Source organism: Danio aesculapii, chromosome 3 (assembly GCF_903798145.1).
Source record: "Danio aesculapii chromosome 3, fDanAes4.1, whole genome shotgun sequence".
NCBI classification, from domain to species: domain Eukaryota; kingdom Metazoa; phylum Chordata; class Actinopteri; order Cypriniformes; family Danionidae; genus Danio; species Danio aesculapii.
Genome location: NC_079437.1, coordinates 3,149,001 through 3,168,223, shown reverse-complemented (window position 1 = coordinate 3,168,223; position 19,223 = coordinate 3,149,001). Strand labels below are relative to the sequence as shown.

Below are 19,223 nucleotides of genomic sequence, written 5' to 3'. Positions count from 1 at the left end.
TTAGTTGTTTTTGTTCGACATCCCATCACTGGAAAACATCCACACACACATACGCTACAGACAATTTAGCTTACCCAATTCGCCTATACCACATGTCTTTGGACTTGTGGGGGAAACCCACGCCAACATGGGGAGAAAATGCAAACTCTACACAGAAACGCCAACTGACCCAGCCAAGGCTCGAAGCAGCGACCTTCTTGCTGTGAGGCGAACATGTTATCCACTGCGCCACCAAGATCTGTTTAGTTAGTTTTTTTTTTTGTTTGTTTTTTCAAAAGTTTTACTTTGTGTTCAGCAGAGCAAAGAAATGTGTGTGTGTGTGTGTGTGTGTGTGTATATATATATACACGATTTTAACAATCAAAGAGTAAGTTAATAACTTTTTTTTGTAAACTTTTGCACAAAAATTGTAGTCCCCATTTGTGTTGTGCAGACTAAAATTGCATTCCTATTTTGTTAGTTTGCTAAAAATGTCTTCTTAAGGCAATGGAAAGGTCTTCAGAAACTGAGAACTTGGAATCCAGTGCTTATGACATTGGGACAGATAAGGTAAGTTTTTTTTTTGCTTCGCATAAAGCATTGTAATAACTTTGTATGCGAAACAGGTTTAATTATGCAATCATTTCAATTTGGCTTCAGACCTCTGAGTGTCGTGTGCAGGAACATGTTCAGTGGAGATTTTATTGAGATACATGCATCTGACTGTGGATTACGGTAAACAAAAGTGTGGTTTTACTACATCTACTATACTATTGGTATGCCTAACAATCAGTAGTTAAATATGTAAAATGGATTAAAAATGTCACGATCACCAGCGATTATAACTCCCAGATCGCTGGATCTCACACACAAACACACATGGACTACAATTCCGCCATTAATGGACTACATATTCAGTCATGCCACACATATACTCACACCTGCTCCAAGTCTCTACTGATTACACTTGCACCGCCTGAGGATCGTCGAGGACTGATTACAAACACCATTTAAGCATCACACACACGCACATTGCTGAGTCTTGTTTTCTGTAAAGTGACATTTCAACGCGGTCTCCTAGTCTTGGTTTCCTGTGTTTTGACCCTAGTCTTGTTTACCTAGTTCTCCCTGTCTGCCGCCTGCCTTCCGACCTCTCGCCTGTTACATTTGAACACGATTCTGGACTGCCTTTATACATCTGGTTGCACCTGTGTTGACCATTGCTTGCCTGACTTTGATTAAACCTGCAAGTGGATCCAAACTTCAGTCTGTCACTCCCTGTGTTACAAAAAAAGACAAGTATGTTTAAGAATGGTTTTGATTTGTTTGCTACTGTAGTTTCAAAGTAATTTGAGTGAAATGAGCAGCAGTAATGTTTTTGTAATTTTTCTGATTTAATGTTTTGAGATGTTTTTTATTTTTGCAGAACTGTAGAACATGAGGATGAAAATACAGAAATAAGTCTCAGTACATATATCTGTCAAAGGGGAAACTGGTATAAAAGTTGTACTGTACTTTTTTTTTTTTTTTTGGTCATGCACTGGACTAATATCTATATATTAACTTTTATTTATCTGTAACTTTGTTTAAAGTTCTGGGGACATTTTGGATTTGATCAGTCGTAAGGTTGATGAAACCGACACCTTTTCCATCTGTGTATCACGAACCAACATCTTCAGAAGAGGCATGCAGCAATGGCAACGTCAGAAGAAAGCTTCCCCAAAATCGAGACTAAAGGTTACTTTCTTTGGGGAAGCCAGCATAGACTCTGGTGCCCTACGCAAAGAGTTCCTAACCGGTAAAATTTTTAGTAGTTTCAAAGAGGAATTTCAGATCAGATTTCCTTAATTACCATGTCATTTCTGTTGTGTAGAAATGTTAGCAGAGATCGAAGAGAGAATATTCATCTGTGGTGTAGACAAGAAAGGAAGGAGTCCTCTCTACTGCATTAACAGCTTGGTCCAGAATTACTTCAGGTATGCAGTTCTGATTTCAGGTTGTAAATAAGATCTTTTTTTTTGTAGCATAACTGTTACGGCTGATGCCTGTTTGTGCTTGCGTGTGTGTGTGTAATGACGTCACTCACTGTTTGTTTCCTAGAGTCCGCCTTTGCGCACCTGCGGCGAGTTGCGCTCATTGAAAATTGGCTATAAATATGGACCAACATTAAGCGGAGAGAGAGGAGACTTCACAGCCAGCCATCAAGCTTTCATTTTCTTTAATTTACTGTTTTGTTTTCCTTCAGCTACGGTCACACTGGGCTTTGTGTGTGCGAAATTCTGTCGTGCTGCGCTGTGAAAAGGGGCGGGATTAAACAAGATGTTTAGACATTAAAAAAGCGAGCGATTGCTCCATGCTTTAAATTTCTGTCCAGAGAGGTCATGTTTTGATCCTCCATTGGTCTCACGCAGTAAAGTGATGCGATTTCGCAGGTCAGAGTTCACCAAGCTTGAACTTTGCACAGCAGCAACGTGCGAAACTTGACGCATGACCTTGCGTTTCCGGACAGACGCATTCGTGTGCGTATGAGTGGAAGTCTATGGGAGGAAAAGTCCATTGTGACCGCAGCTTTACTTTGATCTGCTTTGTTAATTGTTGGGTTGTTTAGTCTTTGGTTAGTGTTGTATATTTGTTGGAGAACGTGAGTTTTTGATTCTTTATTCATTCTTTCTTAGTTGTGACACATGATTTGTTTTGGTTGTAATAAATTTATTAATTTAGACCACTTAGTTCGTCTCTTTATGTTGCTTCCCCTTTAAGGATTAATTCTTTTGTGTTGATTTTTTTTTTTTAAAAGGGTTCGTAACAATTACTGTTGAACTATTGATGTCACATGCACTACTTTACAGATATTCTTATTTACCTTTTGGGACCTTGAACATGATAGGATCCATGATGCTTAATGTGTTTGAAAGATCTTAGATATCATTTAAAATATCTTAATTTGTGTTCTGAAGATTAAAACGTTTTTTGGAATTTGAAATAAGTGAATGAGTAAATGTCAATTTTTTATTTTTTTTTTGGGTTTCCACACAGGTTTCTGCATCTTGTTTATATACACTAAGAACAGCAGCTACGCTAATTATTCTCTTTATTCTCCATTTCCACCTGGGGATACTCTTCCCGAGGCCCTCAGACTATGCGGAGTCACTGATTCGATCCAAGACCAACGACGAGACGATCCCAAGGTTTCCATATCCTGGACCAGGCCGTATCCTGAGCAGCTAGTGTGGTGGTCATGGAGGAATGGAGAACATGAGATTCCTGTGACGCTCCAGGGACAGACGAGTCTTCGCTGAGGCCATCTTCCAGCCTCCGCCGCTGAGACTGCAGCTCTGCGCAAGACGTTTTGGCCAGCGGAGAAATTAAAATGGTCGTGCTCAACTGAGTCTGGTTTCTCTCAAGGTTTTTCCTTCACTTTCGTCAATTAGTGAAGTTTTTTTTTTCCCTCTCTGCTGTCGCCACTAGCTTGCATGGTTCGGGATCTACAGAGCTTTCCACTGATTTATCTGTGGATAAAGTAACTTCAAAATTACGCCTTGGAGACAAGCGATTCGTGCGATTAGGTGATTTTTGTGCCTAACTAAAAATATTCTAGTGAGTAAGAACATATTCGTCTGCCAAAGCAGCAGCAGCGGAACATTTTAGAAACCTTTTGTTCGTTGAGATAGATTACAACAAGTTCTGGAAGACAGTACTTAAATTCTTCTAAAAGAACAAGTTCACGCAGTTCTTCAAAAGTCTTCACTTTCATAGAAGTGCACCAGCGATAAAACATTGACTCCTTTTCACGAACGAATTCCACATAAGTTTCAGCATCTTTTTTTTTAAGATTACGAAATTTTTGTCGGTAAGCCTCGGGAACTAACTCATAAACTTTAAGAACGGCACTCTTTACCCGTTCATAATCTAAAGAATCTTCAACAGATAAATTAGAGTAAGCTTCCTGTGCTTTTCCAATGAACACGCACTGCAGCAACATGGGCCAGAATGTCTTCGGCCATTTCAAATTAGCAGCAACACGTTCAGAGCAAAAAATTTATCTACCTCCTGCTCTCGAAAAGGCGGAACAATTTTAATATTGCGACTTATGTCAAGTTCGGAAACATCTACTATACCAGGGATGGGCAAACTCGATCCTGGAGGGCCGGTGTCCCTGCATAGTTTTGCACCAACCTTAATCAAACACACCTGCTTGTAGCTTTCTAGTGATCTTGAAGACACTAATTAGGGTGTTCAGGTGTGTTTGATTAGTGTTGGAGCAAAACTCTGCAGGGACACCGGCCCTCGAGGATCAAGTCTGCCCATGCCTGTACTATACCTTTCTTATGTGCGCTTAACTCCAGTTCTTTCAAACGATATACCTGTTCCATCTCAAGTTCCTTCAACTCCAATTCATGTTTCTCACGTTCTCTCCTCGTCTCTTTCTCACGTTCCCATTCCTCTCTCTCTTTCAACAAGACTCTTTTGTGCTCTTCTGCTTTTTACTCCAATCTCCTGACCTGTAATGCAAGCTCATCAGAAACACTTTCAGTAGATTCTGGATACTCTTCTAATTTTTCTTCCTCCACAAAAATACCGTTTAAACAACGAACCCACTAGCAAAATCTGAAGTTCAAGTTTAGACAGAAATTTTAAAGCTGATGTTATAATGAGCTGCGATTTTCATTAGATCAGCTCTGCTTACCTTAAATAATTCCGCTTGTTTAGGATTCAGTTAGAAACTCAGATCAAACATTTTTAGACAGGCGTAGATCTACAGGTAAAAGCAAGCACGTTAGTAGCCAACTAAATTCAACGTCTATGACTTATCGAAGTTACAAAGTAACAAATTTTTGCAGGCGGATCAAAATGATCAAACAAATGCCAAGCAAAACAAACGTAGCTTTCAAGTCAAAATATGGTTCAAAAGGACGACGAGCCCCAAAATATGTTACGGCCCAAAACTGGCTCGAATAACAACAATCAAGGTTTGAGCCGAACATATGAAAGACACAGACGACTGAATTAATAAATTGACGTTCCATCAATACTCTTTAATTCACATAAATGATCTGTTTAAAAGAGACAAAACATTAACAAAAATCAAATAGACAGGTAGAGCAGCTAAGGAAAACAGGTCTCTGACTATACTGTTTTTAAATGCACAGATCTTACCTACAACTCCTGTAAAAGGCATAAAAAACAGGCGAGTCTTCTGGGCCACTGCTTACCTTCACTAAACTAAATAAATAACAAAACGTGACTATGAAAAATAATCCACTACCTGCTATAAAATCAAAGTATCAAAATAAACAAACTAGTAACACATTAAAAATACTAAATAATCAAAAGGTTAACGATAACAAAATTCTAAGGAAAGCCTGGATCGCCTGGCATGCGGAGCACCGCCAGACCGCCTGAGCGCAAGCCACCACCGAGCTGTGGGAGAGCGAGAGACAGAGAGAGACTGAACCGCTATTGCTGTTAGCCTTATATACTGGGAATCCCCCGTGACGTCACGGGTGTCATCCATTCCTAGACAAGCCGGGTAGGAAAAACTCCTCCTATAACTCACACAATAAATGAATTAAATAAAACACAGACCCACGTAACAGTGGCACACACACGAATGAACGTTATGAAAATGATAGTTTGTTGTACAGATGGCGGTTCACTTCCGTTATTTGGTACGATTGCATTCACAACATAAGTGAACCATACCCCAGACCACCTCTTTCAGGTGAACTCGGGTACAGTTCGCGGGTGTGCACCTGAGTTCAGAAGACACGTTCACACTAGCTAAACGTACCGTACTATCACGTCAAACGAACCCGGGTGCAGACCAAAAGTGCTAGTGTGAAAGCACCCTCAAAAGCTAACCGTACCGGACTCACAGCTGAATGCTTTTATTTTACAGAGAATCATCACTTGTCTTCTTGTGACAAACAGCCACATGACAAGAGGAAGAACAGAATCGGAAGTGTGTCCTATAATTTGATTTCACGTGGCTGCCATTTTAAAAGCAAAATCGAGGCTGCGGTGGGAAGAAACCTGGAAATATCGCACGAGTCACACTGGAACATTGTGTACCCAGCTGTATACCGTATTTTCAAGTGACCCGAAGGTCTGTTCTAAATGAATGGTGAAAATAAAAAGTGATGTCAGAACTCATTTTCAGCTAAGTTAAGGTAAACTGCACTAGTCAGCTAACGGTTTCTTTCCCAAACACATGGTTTAGATGCCATTTATCAAACTCAAGTTAATGAACTGACTCTTTCACTTTATTAGACTTGTCACCATAGTGAATTTCGGTACTGAAATTTATTTAAAAAAAACGTCAACAATAAACAACTAATTTGAGTTGAATATGAACCACTTTGAAGAGATTTTGTCTGAAACAATACGCCTGTACAGACATCTTTATGATCCGTGATCATAGAGATAACCTAATGATCAATAATTCTTGGCTAGAAATAGCAACAGCCGTGGGAAAGGAGGAAGTTTTTGTAAAAAGGTTTGAAAAAACCTGAAGGATAAGTTTGTTAAAACCAAAAGAGGCCATGGCTAAAGTGGACACCCAGATACACAATTACAGAAATATGTTTTTCCACCATTCATAGGTTTAACACTGATGTATATAGTACAACTTTGAATTTAAAACAATTGAATAGTTGCAAAACTATAATGAAGGAACATATTATTTATTTGAGAACTGGAAAGGAATATTTGAACCTATCGGTTTACAATATACTGATGCTCTGTTTCTCTAGGCTTTATTGGTGATAATGGTCAGTAATGTTAGACCATTATTGCCTTTTTAGCCTAAGTAGAGGACAGAAACTAGCCAGACAGTAATGTGTGAATTGAGGCGCTGGCTAAATCTAATAAAACATCTGTATTTAATTTAGTAAGTGTGCTTTTTTTTGCTTTTATTCTTGCCACAATAAAATATATTTGTAGAGCAGCCCATGTTCTCCTTTTAATAATATTTTAATAAACTTTAATAGGTAAAACTGTCTGAGATATGAACAAAAGCAAATGACGCATCAAAGTTTGATTAAAAAAAATGTTGAATGGTTATAAAAATCTTTATAATCATTAAAATAATTTATAAAAACAATAAAAATAATTCGTTTAAAAGTATTGAATGATATTAAAAAGTATTAATGATATTATATTATGATATGACGTAGTTCCGGAAACTTTCTACTTCCCTGTTTATCCGTCTGTCTTAACGTCAGTTTTTCTGACCACCCCTTGTCATTGTAAAGAATATCACAACGGCGAACGCATCGAGTATAAAAGCCTCGCCTATTTCTCGAGGTGCGCACGCAGTTGCGCTATGCAGCGCCAGGCGAAAGTATAAATTCAGCTCCACTCTCCCAGCCGAAATCATGTCGCATGCACCGAAAGTGAACCTCCGCAAGCACAGCGGTGATGTCACATTCGCCGTGCGCACTGAGTTCAATAAGAGAAAGCTGATTGGATATTGCACGTTGGTCTCATTTGTAGTTGTAATACTGCAAATTACATTAGGACTAGTGAAATAAAAAACAAACAACACCACGAAAGACAAGCAACAACAACAAAAAATAATATTAATTGAGCATTAGATGTAGCGTTATATGGACATCAGAAAAATAAGACTTGTGCAAAAATCAATGCAATCTCACGGTAATTCGTAACGTTTTGATTTAGTGGCTAATTCGTATGAATTCATACAATCTAATTTGTACAATTTAGTATGATTTGCTCATCACCCAATGACGGTTGGGGTTAGGTGCCAGGCCTCCTTTTTAAAATCGTACATTTCCATATGACTGAACTCATACGAATTTGTACGATTTAGCCACTAAACTGACAAAACGTAAAATACGTACGTTTACTCGTGAGATCAGGCTGGCAAAAATATTTCAGACCTGGAACAGCGAATTTAAGACTTTTTAAGGCCTTACATTTCGATTTTTAAATTTTAGACTTTTTAAGACCCTGCAGAAACCCTGATATATAAAAGAATTGGCCAAGTGTGAATATATTTAATATTGGCAATACTTAAAAGTTTTACATTTACAATATTCAGATATTGTCACTAATATTTGATGTATTACTCTACTTGGAGTGTGAGGATATGACTAGGCCCATACGGAATCTGTGCGCACAGAAATCTGCAGACTTTTAGCCCATTATTGAGTCTATTTATTTACTTGTGTAATATTTTCTGTCTTTTAGTCGATATATTATACGAGAGACTTGCTTTGTTTACTTTCTAATTGGGTTTTCATTGTAAACATTAAAAGTTAAAAAGGTATTTTTATTTCATATATTAAGTGTTTAGTTACGATACTCTCAAAATCATTCTGCATAAACTTCCAGATTTTCTACAAAATTCAGCACAGAAATAGCAAAAAATATCCGCAAATTCTGTCTGGCCCTCGGTATGACTCCTCACATTATGGCACTTAATGGTGAAGGGGGGGGGGGGGGGGGGGGGGTGTTGCTACCATCACCAAATGACAAATCATTGCTGCCACTCTGATACAAGTTTTATTTATGGAAACAATTACAAAGCAATGCAGTAAAGCAATGCAATACCATCACCAAATGACAAATCATTGCTGCCACTCTGATACAAGTTTTATTTATGGAAACAATTACAAAGCAATGCAGTGTTTGAGTATTCTGTGCTTGTCTGAGATAATTAGTCTTACCGAAATGTGAATATTCCATACAAGTTGAAGCTGATCGGTCAATTCTTGTCATGTGACTCGCGGTGCGCTCGCAGGATTCATTCAACTGTGTGCATCTGGTCTGGAAGGCCAGCGTCGAGTCTTCAAGACCAGAAGCCATGGAAGCCGCGCACCCGCGAACTTCCGGGAGACTTGGGATGTCTGCATCTGATTTGTTGACAGCTGCATTGCGGATCCATTCCTTGGCAGTTTACAATTCACTGGGCCCTTTCCCCTTAGCAAAGAAACTTTCTACTGATGTCTGTTCCCTACTTATTTTGCTGCTTGTGGACTAAATTTGGGCGCCCAAGTGACCGAGATGTAAGAGATAGAATATGGTGATTTTTCAAAATGAATGACTGTTCAGACTCAGATCATTAATTATTTCCATTTTATTTATTATTTCTTGTGCGGCCCGGTACTAATTAATCCATTGACCGGTACTGGTCTGCGGCCCGGTGGTTGAGGATCACCGACCTAAAGAGAAACACTGCAGATATGCAGTCTTGTTAGACTATGGCGACTTTACACCTTCAAGGTTACAAGGTTTCTCTCTAGTGTGAATCCTTTTATGTGTCGTCAGGCTAAATAAATGACCGAATCTCTTGTCGCAGTGTGAACACCTGTAAGGTTTCTCTCCAGTGTGAATCCTCTCATGTGTTTTCAGGATTCCAGACTGATTAAAACTCTTGTCACAGTGTGAACACGTGTACGGTTTCTCTCCAGTGTGAATCCTCTCATGTTTTATCAAGATTCCAGACTGACTGAATCTCTTGTCGCAGTGTGAACACTTGTAAGGTTTCTCTCCAGTGTGAATCCTCTTGTGTTTATTCAGGCTTCCTAACTGACTGAATCTCTTGTCACAGTGTGAACAGGTGTAAGGTTTCTCTCCAGTGTGAATTCTCTCATGTATTTTCAATTTTACAGCCGTAATGAAGGTCTTCTCACACTCCAAGCAAATATGCTCTCTCACACCGGTGTGGACCTTCTGATGATTTCTTAAACCATCTTGATGTCTGAAACTCTTCCCACAAACAGAGCATGAATAAAGCTTCTCCTCTGTATGAACTGTAAGGTGTCTCTTCAGCCCTGAAGCCCTCAAAAATGTTTTGCTGCATTGATCACATTTGTGTGGTTTCTCTCCAGTGTGGGTCATCATGTGTCTACCAAAGTTTGACGGGTGTCTGAAACTCATCCCACACTGAGAACATTTGTATGGTTTCTCTCCGGTGTGGATCATCATGTGATATCCGAGACTCCGTTTGTTAAACAGACTTATTCCACACTGAGTGCAGGTGACGCATTTCTTGCCTTTTCTCTTCAGTGAGTGTTTATTTTCTATGATTTTCTCATGACGGTGTGTCTCCTCCATCAGGCCTGAAATAAAAATAAACAGACTGCCTTTAAAATTAATTATTTAAGAAAGTGAAAGTTTCATTCATGATCACTTTTAGTGTATTTTTGTAAATTTCATTTCACAAGCATGATACACTGATCTTCCAATCATTAACTTTACAACACTTGTTGTATAATATCAACCGTATTACCATTTCTTCATTACCTTTAGATGCTTTTATACATATTTGGACATTGCATTGATAAATAATGTGTCCCTTAAAAGTGGTGTATTTTAGGGCTGGGTGGTATATCAGGTTCTGGGGATATATCGATATGATCCATATCATATATATCCCCAACACGAATCGGTATTATCCAGTATCGTTTATATCGATATGGTTTGAGGTCACACGTGCGCATTCTGCGTGGACCAGACCACTCCAAGGTAGCACGCGAGCTCCACGTGCACAAATCTGCGCATGCGCAAATGAACGATTCACTCCATGAGTCAAACAAAAGATTTGTTCAAAATGAACGAATCGTTCAAGAACAGCCCATCACTACACGTGACATGAAGGAACATTCAGTGCCGGTGTTGTATCAAAATTTGACTCCCCCTCACGTGTACGCACGTCACACAGCACCTGCAGCTGTCACACAGGTTTACCAGAAACCTTTTATCGATCATTTCTTCTGCAATTGACAGCAAGAACGAACACAGAAGCCTTGTCAAATTGACAAGCAGAACCTGAATGTGTTTAAAAGAATTAAAAACGCCAAAATGGGAGGAATTTATACCGCATTTCGAAAGTGAAACCACCTCATATTCACTGACTATAAGTAGGAATGTGCACAATTATTCGATTAATCGAACACATAAGCGACGATCGAGCATGAAAACAATGATCGATTGGCTCTAAAATTAAATTACTTTCATTCTTTCCGATTGGTTATGCTGGTATTTGGGCAGTAATTGGATATTTGATTGGTTATGGCTGCAGGGAGTTGCGGTTTAGAGGCTAGACCTGAGCGCAGATCCAGTATAGGGGTCACACACCAGAAGCGCCGCATCGCGCCACGGCTCACGCAGCGCCATGCATTTCAGAATTCTAAACGTAGGTTTCTATCAGGGTACACAGCGGTGCCCAGCCACGACTCCTAACACTGTTCGTATTTCTGCCGCTCCACAGAGCGCCATCTGAATGGTTTCATTTTAAATACCATGCGAATGTGCTCGTCTGGTGTGTGATACTTTCAGCTGTCATGTGCGCACCGTGTCTCAACACTCTTTACGGCGAAGACTACAGCATGAGTGATGTTTCACCGGATGACACCAAAATCGAAAGCTACTTCAGGGAGCCATGCATGCATGAGTCTCGATTTGCAAGGCTAAGCACCCTTGCCCAGTGGTACCTGGCTGTTCCTGCAACTTCTGTGCCTGCTTAGCGTGTTTTTTCCACCGCCGGTCTAATTGTAAATAGATTTAGCACTCTGCTTTCATCAGAGCGTGTAGAACGACTGATCTTTTTGAATAAAAATATGTAGTCCTTCCTTATGTTAAGTTTTTAGCCATGCATTGTAAAATATTTAGGCTGTTTTTGTTTTAAGCAGCGTAGTTAAATTAGGCCGGGTTTATTTTATTTACCTCCACCGACTGATCATTTTGAAAGAAATGTTATTTTACCTAATCTTTAAGTTTTATAGCTGTGGTCAAAAATATTCAGGCTATTTTTATTTTAGGTTTACGCAGCCAAATTATGCTAGCTTCTAATTTTAGTTAGGCTATGTGCTACTTAACAGTCGTTTGGTTAAGTTTTGGTGAAACTTATTTTTGCGAACCTTTTACAAAAAATACTTTTTGATCCACATCTGTTGATGCTGCTGAAGTAAAATACTGTTTTGGTATAAATGTCAGTTGAATACAATAACTGAAATGCAGAGTATTGTGTGTGTTTTTGTTGTTGTCTGCAATACAGAAAAAGCTAAGTTATAATTTAAAAACGGATCCAAAATATTTCTAGAAATAATAAGACACATATTGAAGGGGATAATACTGTAAAATAACTTTGGTTTCTTTTTTTCTGCGGGGCTTCAGTTCCCGTTGTTTTAAAGCGCCCTGTAACGGGAGAACCGCATCCACTACTTTCTGGCTGGCATGTAGTTCAAGCTCACATGCATTTTGTGTAGATAAACACAATTTGTAATATAATATTTTCATGTTGTGTCTCTAGGCTTTAGGAATAATAGTATTTACAATGCATCATATAGAAAACCTACATGCCTCACGTCAGGGGCGGTTCTAGTTTAAATGGCACCCTGGGCGAACCACCTGCTTTTAGAAATGTACTTATATATACTAATAATAATTATTAATATTATTCATTCATTTTCTTTTCGACTTAGTCCCTTTATTTATCTGGGGTCACCACAGCGGAATGAACCGCCAACTTATCCAGCATATGTTTTTACGCAGTGGATGCCCTTCCAGCTGCAACAAATCGCTGGAAAACATCCATACACACTCATACACTACAGACAATTTAGCCTACCCAATTCACCTGTACCGCATGTCTTTGGACTGTGGGGGAGTTTTATTAATATTATACAATTATTATAAATAAATAACAGAAATCAATCCTGATTGTAACTGGAAAAAATGTAAAGACACAACTGGAGTGATGTGCTGAGATCTCTTAAGAAATCTTTTGCTTGAATATTAAAGACAATTCTATAGAATACAAAAAAATATCTTTTATGTAATTAACTGTTGTCTTAGACTCGACTCATGGCTGAGAATTAATGTGATTAAGTCTTACCTCCCTGATCCATCATCTCTCCTTTCTGCTTCATAGCCATATAGTCAAAATAAGATCATCATCATAATATTATAACTTTAGTTTTGTCGACTTGCACCTCTGCATGAAAGCTACTCTGGTTTCACGTTAAATCGGAAACACTCTGAAGAGATTTTGTCTGAAACAGAATGACTGTACAGACATCTTTAGGATCCGTGATCATAGAGATAACCTAATGATCAATAATTCTTGGCTAAAAAATGCAACAGCCGTGGGAAAGGAGGAAGTTTTTGTTAAAAGGTTTGGAAAAACCTGAAGGATAAGTTTGTTAAAACCAAAAGAGCCCATGGCAAAAGTGGAGACCCGGATACACAATTACAGAAATATGTTTTTCCACCGTTCATAGGTTTTACACTGATTTATAAATTTTTTGCGCGCGATTTTAGTTTGCTTTCACCGACGTTGTTTCGGTTGCGCATAGAGAATAACAAAATTGCGCATGCAAAATGCGTCAAATGTGAATGGCCTCTAACCTCTTTATTCAGGGATTACTACTTTAAATTAACATACTTGTATAAACTAAATTGTCTCTCAAAGCTTTTACTCAAAGATTTCACTTGCTCATGCTTAAATACGCCACTGCTCACACATCTTTACCGTGTTAACCAATATTGATGGTGATTTTTAATAACCCAACAGCGTTGATTTAATTGTTTTCTGAATCCTGTCATAGTTTTATCAACAACATTTTCAACGTTCGTATCGTCAGCAGTATTCTTTCAGTGTTTAAAGACAGACCTTAGTCAAAATGATTTTGAAGTTACAAAAGTTTACAGTATGTTAATATCACTACAATATTATAGACTGAAAGATTTGCTGTAAATGCTGCTCTCCCAGTGTAAACATGTAAACACTGCAATCAAACCGTTGTGTTGAATTTTTGCCGCATTTTGTGAAAGGATAGTCTACACACACACACGGCTTTCTGACCTACGAGTGCATCTGAGTTACAGAGAAATGCAGAGGTTTTTTTCTCTTATACGACGTGCTGTATCAAACATTCCACCGTCATAAAACACAGTCACTGTCTTTCTTCTCTGCGTCTGTGTGTTTGTTTTGCCTCTGTGAATATCAGCGCGTGTCCAAACTCCTATTTTTATCCAAATCCTTCCCTCTTTCCCTCCCCTGACACTCCCACCTAAACAGAGCTAGAGACACACACTTTCCTGACTTTTTCCAACCTACAGGTGTGAAAACACCCTGCGGAGGGTTTTTGTAGCCCTTTAAAAAATACAAAATAAAATCTTTTTTTTTTTTAACCATTTAACTGACACCATAATTTTTTGCTGTGCAAAATGCGTAAACCACTGGCCAACCTTCTTGTTCAAAATGATAATAAAATGAACCACAAAAACACAACGAGTTGCTGTCTATATATTTTATGAATTACGGCTTATTATTATACAAACAACTTTTACAGCACATTAATAAATAGTCATTTGTGCTGGATAAGTTGGCGGTTCATTCCGCTGAGGGCGACCCCTGGTTTAATAAAGGGACTAAGGCGAAAAAGAAAATTAATGAATGAATGCTACCCATAACTCTACACTTTTTTTTTTTACAGAATTACATGACTACCACATGAAAAATACTACAGTAATGCATAGTAAATACTAAAGTGTTTTTCAACCATACTATAATAAAGTGTACTTATTTATTGTAGTATTTACAACTGTGTTACTGAATGCTGTAGGGGTAACTATGGTGAAATGAGAAAATGCTCTGCATACTGTAGTAAACATGAGTTTTTACTACAGTAAACTGTGGTGTGTTGTAATATAGTTGTTGAAAATGTAGTCCAGTGTTGGGTGTTTTGTATTTATACTACACTATTTACTATAAATGACTCCAGTATTTGTCCATGAGGGTGAAATTAGTGAACACAGCATTTGATTTGCCGCTAATAAAGATCAGACAAATCCTGAAGTATAAGAATGTGTGAAAGTAAACAGGAATCATAACCTGTGCTTTTACCGCGAGAAGCTTTTACATCGAGAGCTTTAATAAAGAGGTTAGTGGCCAAAACCAAGCAAAAACAAAGCTGAAAACAGCGCGGGAACCGACACTGAAGAGGAACACAGCCGAGAGAAAAACACTTGAATATTGAGAAAGTAGGAATCTGAACTAATAAATAAGGAGAGAAACACAACGTTACCTGTTTACATATGAACACGTTAAAAGTCCGCTATTCCTGATCGCTTTCACAGAGGAATTGACAGTCAAGAGCCAGGATATAATGAATAAAGGCAGGAGTTGTGTCGTGTTCGCTAAATAATCTCTCTAGAGTTTATAAAAGCTGAAGTGTAGCCTCTTTGTTTCTTCTCATCTTCAACACGAGTTTAATGTTGCTTGTTCTGAGCTTTTACTCCAGCGCTTCCGCTATCAGTGTGCTGTGTGCTACTGCCATCTAGAGGACAATCACAGCAACAGCGACTCACAGCGGTAACCGGGCTCCAGGAGGAAATCAGGTTCAGTGAAATTAATTATTTCAAATTTAATGTTAAGCAGACAATAAATAAATAAACACAAACACATCAACAAACTTTGAATACGTCTTAAGTTCAACTCATCTTAGGACAAACATAACATTTCCAGCTGGTACCCCACACAAAAAATACTATATAAAATGTAATAACAATTGGTATATATATATTCATTTCCATCAACATTCCCAGCTACTATATGTTAATGCTTAAGATTTAAGTTCAGCAGCTGTTTAAATTTTTAAGCACATTTAAATTATTTAACTTGTAAGTACAGCACAGTGTTAATGTTCAAACTGTATTTATAATGTTTAAAGTGTCTGACAATCATAAATACTCTTATTAGCAATAAATCTGCATTCACTCTTTCTTTCTGAGATGGTAATTGGTGTAAAAAGTTTAAGAACCACTGCGCTGAATAATCTTTCTGTCCTGTAGCTAATGCAAAGAAGACTGAGGTCTGTCTAACTGCTGTGGGCCGCCAAATAACTCTGCTCACCCCATCTGATATATATATATATATATATATATATATATATATATATATATATATATATATATATACACATACATACATATATATATATATACATATATATATACAGTTGAAGTCAGAATTTCTAGCCCCCTGAATATTAGCTTTTATTTTTAATATATTTATTTTTTTTTCCCCCAATTTCTGTTTAACAGAGAGCAGATTTTTTCCAACACGTTTCTAAACATAATAGTTTTAATAACTCATTTCTAATAACTGATTTATTTTATCTTAATAGTAAATAATATTTGACAAGATCTTTTTTCCAAGACACTTCTATACAGCTTAAAGTGACATTTAAAGGCTTAACTAGGTTATCTAGGTTAACTAGGCAGGTTAGGGTAATTAGGCAAGTTATTGTATAATGATGGTTTGTTCTGTAGACTATCAAAAAAAATCTATCTTAAAGGGGCTAATAATTTTGACCTTAAAATGGTGTTTAAAAAATTAAAAACTGCTTTTATTCTAGCCGAAATAAAACAAGTAAGACTTTCTCCAGAAGAATAAAATATTATCAGACATACTGTGAAAAATTCCTCGCTCTGTTAAACATCATTTGGGAAATATAAAAAAAAAAGGGGAAAAAAAAATAAAAAAAAGGGGCTAATAATTCTGACTTCAGCTGTAAATATAAACACCATTTGTATGTTAAAAATAATGTTTAAATATTTTAATGGTTAACAGTGTCAATGAATTATTTGTGCATGCTATGGCTAATCAGTTATTCCATAAAACAGCAGTTTCTTTAGTTATCCCATAGATACCATTAATATATGGAGAGAGATTAGACTCAATAATAATTCACGCAAAAGACACGATGTACACATGCGTAGCCAAATTCACGTACGTAAAATATTTATTTATACTTACAAAAACAATTCACATGCACAAAATAAAAATACATTTTCATAAAATACATTTCACAAATGCAAAACACCATTTGCAAATATATAAGAGTGTACAAAAAGTTTTGAATGTTTAAAATTCACGAGTTCATCCTGAATGAGAATGTGCAAATCCTCTCTCATGTACGACTCACCCTGAATACGAGTGTGTGCACTTTTGAGACTTTCCTGCCAGAAACAGGCAACTCGTACCTCTCAGCCAATCAGATGAGAGCTGTACTCGATGTCAACCACTCTGCGCTCCTTTTGCGCAGTCTGTTCCTCTAACCAACATAGCGGATACTCCTGTAAGTCAATACTGTTTCCTACTAGTTTGTGTATACGCTTTTTATAGTAGAATCTGAGTGTATTTTCAGTAACTCAATAGAAAAGTGCTTGTGTCATGCTAAATAGAGGAGTATTCTTCTTCTTAGAGGATCATCTCCGTTAATTAAGTCAGACTGCGCAAATGGTGCGCACAGTGAAGCGCTTCGGTCATTCCCGCGTTCTCAGGGAGTTGTGATTGGTTGAACAGTAAGCTCGCATCTTATTGGCTCCAGGGCACGAGTGACTCACGTGGGAGGTGTGTGCTGACAGGAAAGTCTCAAAATGCACACACTGGTATTCAGGGTGAGTCGTACGTGAGAGAGGATTTGCACATTCTCATTCAGGATGAACTCGTGAATTTTAAACATTCAAAACTTTTTGTACACTCTTATATATTTGCAAATGGTGTTTTGCATTTGTGAAACGTATTTTATGAAAATGTATTTTTATTTTGTGCATGTGAATTGTTTTTGTAAGTATAAATAAATATTTTACGTACGTGAATTTGGCTACGCATGTGTACATCGTGTCTTTTGTGTGAATTATTATTGAGTCTAATCTCTCTCCATATTAATAAGGTTCAACTTGGGATAATTCTGACACTTACCACTATGTGTTCTTCAGGTTGGAGCTGTAGTTCATGTATATGTTGCGAAGTCAGTTCAGTTTTATGTACAGCGTGCATCGCATTATCAAACTATTCTTGTTGACATCTTGGAGTGAAAACATTCACAATTTGAGGCCGCGGGCAACCTCTGCATCTGCGCTTATGTTGGTCTGTTTCTCCTTATCCTGAGATTGCCATAACCCTGGACCCGGCCCGTATCCCGAACAGATGTTGTGGTCATGGAGAGAGTGAGACTGATTCCTGAAAGGCATTGACCCTGTGGGCTCACCTGAACACCCACTGGTGACCTACTTAGACCTGCAGCTTCTGCACAATGGACGTCCAGCGTTCTCAAGCCTCCGCCACCTAGACTTCAGCCCTGCACAAGACGTTTGGCCAGAGGATAACTGGTCGTGCCCTGTTGAGCCTGTTTTTTTCTCCAGGTTTTTCCTTTTCTTTTGTCAATTGGTGAAGTTTATTCCTCGCCACTGTCATGCTTGGTTTGGGACTTGTGGAGTTACTCTTTACTGTTCAGAGTTTCGGCTTCCAGCAGTGACATTTATTTTACACTAAACTGATCTTCAGCTGTGAAAACTGGACTGAAGCAGTATCAGTTCACCAGAACTCAATTTATTTTAATCTGCTTTGACAATCTAGAGAAATAAAAATGAATTGAATTAATGGATTGATGATTGTCTGAAACTCTTCCCACACATGTACATGTGAATGCTTTTTCTCCAGTGTGAATCCTCATGCGAGTCTTTTTGCATACCAAACTCTTTCCACACTTCTCCATCAGACCTGAAATAAAAGTAGGATTGATTTTAATTAAATTATTAAAATATGCACAGGCACTTTTCCTTAAAAACAGACACAACTTAGACTATTCAAACAGAAGTTAACACCTAAAACAAACACACAAACACAATTATACAGGTTGCAGAGAGTAGCAAAGGAAAAGTTTGAGAGAGAGGAATGATGCAAGTCACAGGATTTGTAAAACCTTTTAAACAAACCAAAAATAATCAATTCAACCCTTCGATTGTTTCTTTAGGTACATATAATTTAACCCAATTCAGTTTTAATCTGGAGGCATTACCTGTGTTCCTTCTGTGATGTTAAGAACTTCCTCAGCCAAGCTGTTCCCACATGGGTTTACTGGTGGTTGGTTTGTTGTTCACGTGAGGCTTGGAGTTAAGTCTGAAGGTTCACGTTCAAGACGACAAAAGACTGCAGTCATGTGGACTTCTAGCTTCGCGACACACTAAACTCAATTAGACTCTCAAAGGAATAAAAAGTAACACATGTGGAAGTTTGGCTGTCCTGTTATCACATCTTAGATACTGCGCCTGCTCGCTGGACCTGAAGAAGATCTTGAGCTGTCCTGAGCTCGAACGCACTACTGCTGAGTGATTTGGGTGGGCCATTCGGTGTGCCGGACCCCTTAATGGAGCTGGACCAATGAGTTATTGTCCTTGAAGTTAGGGCTGGGCAATACTGGAAAAAA

General features: G+C 38.1%; 1 protein-coding gene across 1 annotated transcript; it reads right to left on the bottom strand.

The window, feature by feature from the left end:
* Positions 1 to 8,584: 8,584 nt before the first annotated feature.
* Positions 8,585 to 15,223, bottom strand: LOC130220673 (zinc finger protein 239-like). Its single transcript, XM_056452891.1, has 2 exons — positions 15,036 to 15,223; positions 8,585 to 10,064 (listed from the first exon to the last, which is right to left on the bottom strand). Exon 2 carries the CDS (start codon positions 10,057 to 10,059, stop codon positions 9,202 to 9,204), a length of 858 nt encoding a protein of 285 aa, XP_056308866.1. The 5' UTR covers positions 10,060 to 10,064; positions 15,036 to 15,223; the 3' UTR covers positions 8,585 to 9,201.
* Between the last annotated feature and the right edge of the window lie 4,000 nt (positions 15,224 to 19,223).